Source organism: Triticum urartu, chromosome 1 (assembly GCF_003073215.2).
Source record: "Triticum urartu cultivar G1812 chromosome 1, Tu2.1, whole genome shotgun sequence".
NCBI classification, from domain to species: Eukaryota; Viridiplantae; Streptophyta; class Magnoliopsida; order Poales; family Poaceae; genus Triticum; species Triticum urartu.
In genome coordinates this window covers 546,627,352-546,636,303 of record NC_053022.1, presented here as the reverse complement: position 1 = coordinate 546,636,303, position 8,952 = coordinate 546,627,352, and the positions used below count along the sequence as shown (strand labels likewise).

Below are 8,952 nucleotides of genomic sequence, written 5' to 3'. Positions count from 1 at the left end.
CGTTCTGTAGCCATCCTAGCATTCTCTGCTGCTAGGTCCGTTTTAGCCTGAGTTATCTGATCCTTTACCTTTGCGATCTCCGCATTGTGCTGATCCCGGGCTGCTGCATCCACCTCTGCATCCATCAATGTTGCCAAAGCGTCGAACAAGTCAGACAGAACTTGAGCCAGAGGTGGCGCAGAGCTCCCTGCCCCCGCCGGCGTGGCTGTTGCTGAACCGGAGAGCATTGCTGCGGCGGTTGATGAGTGGGGCGCTGATTGTGTATCGGCCATGAAGATAGCGGCCCGGTTTGGCAGATCAGGGGAGTTCGGAATACTGTTGCCCTCAGAACCTCTACCAATCCGGCCATCCTACAACTGATAGAGTGATTCAGTCTCTCCAGAAGACTCGTCGTCGAAGCAGACAACAGTTTCTCCATCGGATGCCGGTCTGTCCTCATATTCTGCTCCATGGATGACACCTATGAAAACATGCTTCGCCATAGGCTGAACCGGGGAAGGGCTTGCACGCTGAGCCGTCTCGACGATGTCGGTGTAGGTGTCCGGCTCAGGGCCCGGTTCGCCAATCTTGCCGATGAAGACGTGAATCCCACCAAAGGGGACCCGGTACCCGTATTCGATTGAATCGGCCTCGGGGCCCCATCCCGTGTTGTCGATGTAGAGCTTGCCGCGACGACTCTTTGTCATCCGGCCCACAGCGTATCCCTTGAGTCCATCAAAGCTGCCCTTTAAGAACTCGAAACCATCGTGCGATAGCCCCACGGTGGGCGCCAACTGTCGAGGGTTTGTCACGGCAGATGTCCTTGTGAAAGGACTTAGTCGTGGAGCCATCGCAATGGGTTAGCTTAAAGGGGTTAAACCGGACAAGGGGACACGGGGAGTTTATACTAGTTCGGCCCCTTCGATGAAGGTAAAAGCCTACGTCTAGTTGTGATTGGTATTCACTACACCACAACACCACATCCCCAACAAACAAGTTGGTCGGAAAAACAGCGTCTGCCGACACACAGTTGGTCGGGAAAAAGTATTGCCGACCGACAGCGTCTGTTGGGGTAAGTCCAGACGGGAAAACCTTTTCCCGACCGACAGTTGGATGCCTATAAACCGAATTGCCGACCGACTTTCTGATGGCCTACCCCGGAATCTTTCCCGACTGATTCTCAGCTGGTGTTGCTGTTAAAGCTTTCCCGACCGACCGTTTGACAATACAGTCTTTGCCGACCGACTTTCTGCTGCCCCTATCCTGAACCTTTCCCGACCAACTGTGCGATGGTGTCTTTTTTGCCGACCGACTTTCTGTTGGTCCTAACAATAGGATGCTGTTTTGTTTTGCCAACCAACAATTTGACAACATTTTGCTTAGCTAAGCAATGTTCAATACCCACGTACCCTTGATTTCCCATCTGCCTTACAATACAATGTCAATCAAAATCAAGTTGCATATCTCATTACAATATGATATTAGTCAAGTTACAGTAACTTGCATGTACTCCGAAAATATTAAATCATGACCAAAGAAGGATAACATATTAATTACTTCTCACAAGTAAAGGAAACATTTACGATTCAACGACCGAATCACCCAACAGGTTTACAAAATGATAGATGCATCTCCAATATTCATTGTTTGCTCCATTACACAAAATACCCAGGTGAAAAAATGAGACCTAAAAGACGCATTGTTTTTGCTCCATTACAGAAATCTCTAGCTGATGTAAACTGACATCTTCCTGGTTCCTTCCTGCTCCTTTTGTATGTCTTTCCTACAAAGGATAAAAATGTCATGGTGAGCATGCATTCAGAGACAATGGCAAAACAATAATTGTATAAAGCATCTATGGCAATTGGCAATAAAAAACTATGGGATTTTAGTGTTACAAAAAATAGCTCAAGTTTAGAACAATGCCACAACATGTGTTAATTAGATCTTTGCTGTGTTGGACATCATAAAGCCTCGATGCAACGTGACCATGAAGTATATTTCAGGAAATATGAGCAATATAGAGGTGTACTCGGAGCAACACAAGGCAACATAATATAGAGGTGTACTCACTGTGATAACAGAACTATCAATACTAAAGAGCAGATTTCTATTGTGGACATGGCAGTACTAGAAACTGAGAATGTTGCCTTGAAACATAATATTTTGAAGGCCCACACACTTTTTTTTTTCAAGTTTCTATATGCACAGACTTCCAAAGAATGTATCATTTCCATGGTTGAAGTTTTGCCACGAGTACTGAGACATTCTAGCAAAGAGGTTTTACTTGAGATGAAAATTAAGTGGGTAAACTGTATTGATTTTCTGCTACTTAATGGAATGAAAGATGTCAGAGATGCATTTTCTCTTGTAGTATGCTGCTTTTTGGAAACAAGAGTCATGGACATTTTGTTCTCAGATGAACTGGGAATGGAGGGAGGGACTAAAGAACTTAAGTTCATGGACAAAATAAAGCAAGCTTTCGCAGAAGATGAAGATTCTCATGTTCTACTGACTCTTTTGGAGTCTACTCCCAGGGAGCACCCAAGCAATAGAAAATAGTTTTTAAGGCCAAACCAGATTTGGGAAATGAGGCATGTGGCAAGTCGAACTTACGAAAGCCAACTTGAGCCACCCAACATAGGAATTGCTCGGGTCTATGTACCAATTTAAGACTACAACTCTTGTAAACAATAGCATGGACATAAGAGCAACTTTTGCATCACATTATTATTTCCTTGTATTTCTACTAAACCATGTAAGCTATGAACTGTACATTAAGAAGTGGCAATGAACTAGGCAGGTATTGAAAATAAGAGAAGATAGACCAGCATTGATCGTTACTGCTCAATGTACAGAGCTAGATAACAACTATCATGAGGAAGAAGAAGATACAAGGGTCTGGTTAAGTTCATTTCGATCCCTGGTTTTGTAGCTCAAAAAATAAATACTAGCTCATGATTCAAATATACCTTAGCGGCGGGACGAGGAACATGCCCCAGGTTTGTAGGGTTTCATCTAGCAAAGTGATCATGAGTCAGTATCACACATCAAACAATTCGAGATAAGTGGACAAAACACACAATGTTGGTGATTACCTTGCTAGATGGCCATGCGATGGACCTTGTGACAGCATCAGCGATAATTTGTAAACCTTCATCTTCAAAAGGCAAAGTAGCATCCCTTCTGATCGCAACATTGACAAGAACCTCATAAGTTCCTTGTCCAAGGGGCTCTCCGCCCACAATAGTGTCTGGGTCAACTGAGATAATTGTTGCCTTAGCAACAGGAGTTTCAGGACCAGTCCATGCATATAGAAGCACATCCATACCAATCTGAATCAATGATTATTTTAGAAACATGAAACAAAATAAAATTTCAACATATAGGTAAGGATGAGAAGATTACAAGGCTTTCATCTTCATAGGCTGATGAGCTTCTTGAAGGGGGCTTTGCGACAACTCTTCTATGAACAAAGGGCTCTTCATCATCCCGTTCATCATCTTCTTCACCATCGTTATTATCCTCAGCTCCAGCTCTTGAGTTCTATCAAACAGAAATAGAGTTAGTGCATGGAAGATGGATTATTGATGCAATGAAAAGATGTGGAAATAGTTCATTACTTGTCGAGAATTGGAACCGTGCTGCGAGCTAGGAGTTTCTAGATTATTCCCTCCTTGTGAAGCTAACATCAATTCCATTCGATTCATCTGTTCCTGCATTTCTAGCACATGCCCCTCTAGCATGTTAAAGCAATTTTCAGCTTCTCGACGCCCTTCCATTTCAACTAGAACTCTTGTGCTCAATTTACCCCGTGTACCCGGTGTGCCCAAATCTTGAGGTGTTGGCCCTAGACCTAACACATGAACACGACCCCTGGGCTCCTTCATTCCACATACACGTGCAAACAGATCACCTTCTTTAATGTTTTTTTCCTTCAATTCGGGGTGCTGTTCACCTTTCTCTATGAGTTCTTTCTACAAAATGATATGTACTTGCTATGTAAATTCTACTTGTATAATTTCTGTCTAATACTAAAAAAACATGGCAAAAGGGACTCACAATTGTTGCTGCTGCCTGCGGCACATAACTCCCTTTCCTTTCCCCTTTCTTGCATGTATGTGTTTCGGTATAAACTTCATCTCTTCGAGGATCATGCCCAAGTTTGACAGCCCGCAATCATTTATTTATTTCACTATGCATTAGTCACTAAAACACAGTGGCGTATCTTTTTAATTGGGGTAATTGCGTTTACCATTTCATTGGCAACACGGGCATGACTGTTGCTACCAGATGTATGAGGCACTGCATTGGCACGATTCTTTTTGGCGATAGCACTACGAGACTACAAGACAAGTAAAGGAGATTTATCACATGTATTGTTTGCTGCCATATGTATGGTGCATATTTGTTTATCTATGTCCAGCAGGACGACTACATTTTTGATTCGGCAGGATGACTTACTTCAAATGCCGAAGATCTCCAATAAGTAATAAGGGTCTTCCAATCAGCTTCACTAATTTTGCTATCACGTCTTTTCATAAGTTGTGCATCAGTCAGTGCAACATCAAACTTGTACCTCTTTAAATCTGACTTCCAATCCTTCCATTTTATGTGTGAAGTGTTGAGAACAAAGCTCAAGGCAGTTGAGTCGAGCTCATAAAATGCCTATTAAAATGAGAGAAAGAAGAATACTCGGTTAGATAGCATTAAAAAAGAGTAAGTTATAAATTATGCTCATTTATACCTTCAAGGTCTCCCACACTAACAATTTTTTGTCTACATCAACATCTCGCCAATCTAACTCTGCAGGTGGTATATGCTTCCTCACCAAAGTACCAATGAAATTGGCAAATTCAGTTGCATCTGGCCCAACAGGCTGGCCATTCCCATTAAGTGGAATATGGATTTTGGGTTGATTCAGCCTTGCATATATGTTAGCCTTTCGAGTAATTTTTCTTCCACCTTTCTTTTGACTACCTTCATCATCAAGCTCATAAGTAATCTCTTCATGCAAGAAAATTAACATAGTCATACAACAATTCTAGCAAGTGACATTAGGCTACAACATGAGCAAGTATAACCCACTACAAATACCTTTGGAAGGCTGATGCTCAGGATCTACATGATCTTGATCTTTTGATACCCTAGACCTCAAAACACGTCCTTCATTCGCGCTTATAGGTGCGCTGGAGGGTGCCTGCATAGATATATAGTTTAGTGTTGCAAGCTACATTTGCTTCCTTCAGGTAGAACATCTTCAGGGCTACATACCTTTCTTTTCTTTTTGGGGGCTTGGTTCGCTTCCGTATCTTCCTGCATAGAAGCTCTTGTTGCTCGTACCGCTGCTAGCCGTTTATCATTCTGTTCAATGGTCTTGCTTCTCAGTAGTTCATACTCTACCGCTTTCAGTTGTTCCTCCGTGACCCCACCATCTTTAGCTCTTCCGTTTGCGCTTGCCATTTTTCCTCCTGCAAAAGACACACTATGCGAGTACATCGCTGAAAATACAAAACATTAGAGGATCATACACAACACTTACTTTTTTTCAATATCACTTGCTTTAAGAACTAGTCCATCTATATGTGTCCTAGCAGAACCAATGCATCCATCCGCAACACTCACACATATAGCAGTACATGGATCAGGCAACGTCACACGTAAAACATTACCATTGTCATCTTTAGATTCTTCTATGTCATATAATGATGGAACAACAACAGTAGACCACTCAGCATCAATGGGATCTTCAACATAGTAAACTTGAGTTGCTTGTGTGGCTAATATGAAGGGCTCGTCTGATATTTTCTCACCAGTATTGAACAAATGCTTAAAATTCACAGAAGTGATTCCAAACTGATCAGTTTGCACCCATTCATCTTCTACACGATTATCAACCCAGTCACATTTGAACAACACTACTTTCCCTTCATGTTGATAATTCAACTCAAGAATTTCCTTTATAATGCCATAATAGGTCTTGTTTCTTACACTAATATTGTCACCTTTTCCTTTTGCAAAGGATGTGGTTTGTGCAACAAGAGCTACTCCACTACTCTTAAATGACCGGCCCTCATCATATGATTGTGTATGAAAGTCTGTCCCATTTATAGTGTAGCTACTATACTTCATATCAACCAAGTTTGGCTCTTTAGCTAATATTTTTATCTCATGAGGTGCTTCATCGCCCATTTCTGCCACCTGTGATTATGAAATGCTATTGTTACTCTACAATGGGATGGAATTATATGTCTTATAGGTTGACAGTCAAATGCCCACTTACGTGCAATTTAAACCACTCATGAAAGGTCTCGTAATGCACACGCTTGACTTCTCGATGACTTCGAACACCAATAGAAGAAAGGTAACCCATATGTTTGCTGCATATAGGTTATATTTATTAATTGACAAGGAGGAGAGAAATAACCTAATAGCAATACATAGTAGGGATATCTTACTCTAGGTATGGTTCTATGTTGTCATAATTGAACAAGACGTATCTGTGGGCTTGCAGCCAAGTTTTGTTATCTAACATCACCATGCACTTGCCAGCCAGCCCTCGACCAATGTTGTGGAAGAAAGGAGTTGTATCATCAACTTCCATATCCAAACCCCCATCATTCCTAGCTCGATTCAACCGACTCTCATCATCCAAATAGTGTGAGCAAAATGTCAAGCTCTCATCAAACAAATAGCCCTCTGCAATTGATCCTTCCACATGACTTCTGGTGTGGACATGTCCCTTGAGCTTTCCTATATACCCGGTTTATCTATAATTGTGCATATTATGGTAGCATGCAACTGAAAATACTCTCCGGTTGAAGCATCATAGGTCCTAACACCATCAAGAAACATATCTACCATATCATCAACTAGTGGCTCAAGATAGACATCAATATCACTACTAGGAGAATTTCTGCCAGGAATCAACAGTGCTAGGATGAAATTTGATTGCTTCATAATCATCCAGGGTGGAAAGTTATAAGGAATCAATACTACTGGCCAAATGCTATAGCTGAGATTCATGGATCTAAATGGATTAAAACCATCGGCACATACTACAGGCTTAAGATTTCTGCTGTCTTTTGCAAAATCTTTATTTTTTTCATCAAAATCTTTCCAAAGGAGGGAATCTTTAGGATGCCTAATCAAGCCATCTTGTGTGCGCTCTTCTGCATGCCATCTTGTGAGAGCCGCAGTTCTGGAACACACAAACAACCTTTGAAGCCTCTTCTTTATTGGGAAGTAACGAAGAACCTTCTTAGGAACCTTGTGGACACGTTTCCCATCTACACTCTTCCTTTCAGATTTCCATCTTGAAGCCTTACATTCTGGGCATGAATTGGCATTGGCATTGTTCTTCCAAAATAGAATGCAATCATTTTCACATGCATGGATATTAACATACCCAAGTCCTAGGCATTTGACTAGTTTTTTTAGCTTCATTGGAGTTTTTGGGTATTGCGGACTGAGGGTAAGCATCTTTTAGTAGATCTAACAGCAGATCAAAACTTCTATTAGACCACCCTCCAAGCAGTTTGGTGTGAAGAAGTCTCACTAGGAAACGAAGCTTTGAGAAATTCTTACAGCCTGGATATAGCTCTTGTCTAGAATCAGCTTCAAGTTTGTGGAGAGATTCTAGAAAAGAATCATCCTGATCTAAACCACAATCATCTTCAAGATCTCCCCCTTTATCCAAACCAGCAGCTAGGTCTCTTAGCAAATCAGATATATCATCGCCCTCATCCCTATCGTCACCCTTAAACAAAAATATGATGAATGGAAGAAGAAGATACACGTTCTCCATGAAACATCCACTGTTTGTAGCCATCTACAAATCCCTCGCATACCAGGTGCTCACGGACTTCAGACTCTTCTATCCAGTATGAGTTCACACAGTTTTTGCAAGGACATAAGATTTTATTCTCGACCGATGATTTATTAAATGCAAAGCCTAGGAATTTGGCGAGCCCTTGTAAGTACTTCTCTGTATGCCTACATGCAAGTGTACATGTGTAGTGTGTTATATATAGTTTCAGCATCTAAGAAATTTAAAACATATATGCTGCGTTATACCTAGGAGCATCCATCCAACTTCTATCCATGCTAGCTAGCTTCACACTTGGTCACTACAAATACACACTAAATCCTGAATAGATAATATCACAACCAGAGAATGCAAGGAATTACTTGAAGTACTATAAATACAGTGGCTCGGAAAAGAAAGTAAGAATCATAGAACCAATTCAATGGTAGTACACATAGCAAAGGTAGATACCACCATAAATAAACAGACCAAAGATATGGTTGACTCACCAACTAGTGGAGGATGTCGTGACAAGCACGAAAGGGGATTACTGCGCCGCTGCTGGAAGTTGAGTCGTTGGTAGCAAGAATCCTAATAACCAACCAGATTACACACTACAACAATCAGTGCCAAACATAAGGAGGTATCTCTACATATTCATGGCATCCACACACATGGAGGGCCTCTAGACTTGAGTGGGGCAGAGGAACTCACTTGAGTGGATGCACTAAGCACATCGGTGAATGATCTCTTGAAGATGAGCTCCCACGGTGTAGCCTCCTGAAGGAAAAAAATGCATAAGAGCCGAAGCCTAAGCAAAACCTTCAATTCATGTTCACACGCAACATTGGCTGGGCTATGCTAGGAACACACTAAGATAACAACTTCAATAAATCTTGGAGCCACATTTGTTACAAAATACCAACAAGATATTAAGCTCACCAATTTCATAAATAACATCTGTTTGTTAGCCACTAACTCCTAATCTATCTACCATTTCAGTTATTCACATAATTTTTGAATCAAACAGCCAGACTAAAAGCACTCCATCAACTAATCATATACTAAAAGAAAAATAAACAGTGGACACTCCACACACACCTTGTGCACTAAGGTGGTGTTTGGTTCACGCAAATATGATGCTAGGTACAATCAAATACCACAAG

General features: G+C 41.4%; 1 protein-coding gene and 1 long non-coding RNA gene across 2 annotated transcripts; both read right to left on the bottom strand.

Moving 5' to 3' along the window:
• Positions 1-1,515: 1,515 nt before the first annotated feature.
• Positions 1,516-3,544, bottom strand: LOC125538724. Its single transcript, XR_007296502.1, has 4 exons — positions 3,388-3,544; positions 3,078-3,314; positions 2,952-2,997; positions 1,516-1,762 (listed from the first exon to the last, which is right to left on the bottom strand). It is a non-coding gene; the product is annotated as an uncharacterized LOC125538724 (long non-coding RNA).
• Positions 3,545-5,416: 1,872 nt separating this feature from the next.
• LOC125533107 lies at positions 5,417-7,810 on the bottom strand. Its single transcript, XM_048696878.1, has 5 exons — positions 7,546-7,810; positions 6,438-6,732; positions 6,263-6,359; positions 5,522-6,180; positions 5,417-5,450 (listed from the first exon to the last, which is right to left on the bottom strand). Exons 1-5 carry the CDS (start codon positions 7,808-7,810, stop codon positions 5,417-5,419), a joined length of 1,350 nt encoding a protein of 449 aa, XP_048552835.1.
• Positions 7,811-8,952: the final 1,142 nt, after the last annotated feature.

Bases quoted from the DNA above. Each gene is read 5' to 3' on its own strand.
- LOC125533107 (XM_048696878.1), bottom strand. From the start codon at position 7,810: ATGGCTACAAACAGTGGATGTTTCATGGAGAACGTGTATCTTCTTCTT. The intron at 6,733-7,545 runs GTTTCCTAGTGA...CCGGGTATATAG, and splicing joins TAAGAATTTCTCAAAGCTTC to GAAAGCTCAAGGGACATGTC. The intron at 6,181-6,262 runs GTAAGTGGGCAT...TCATAATCACAG, and splicing joins ATGAGTGGTTTAAATTGCAC to GTGGCAGAAATGGGCGATGA.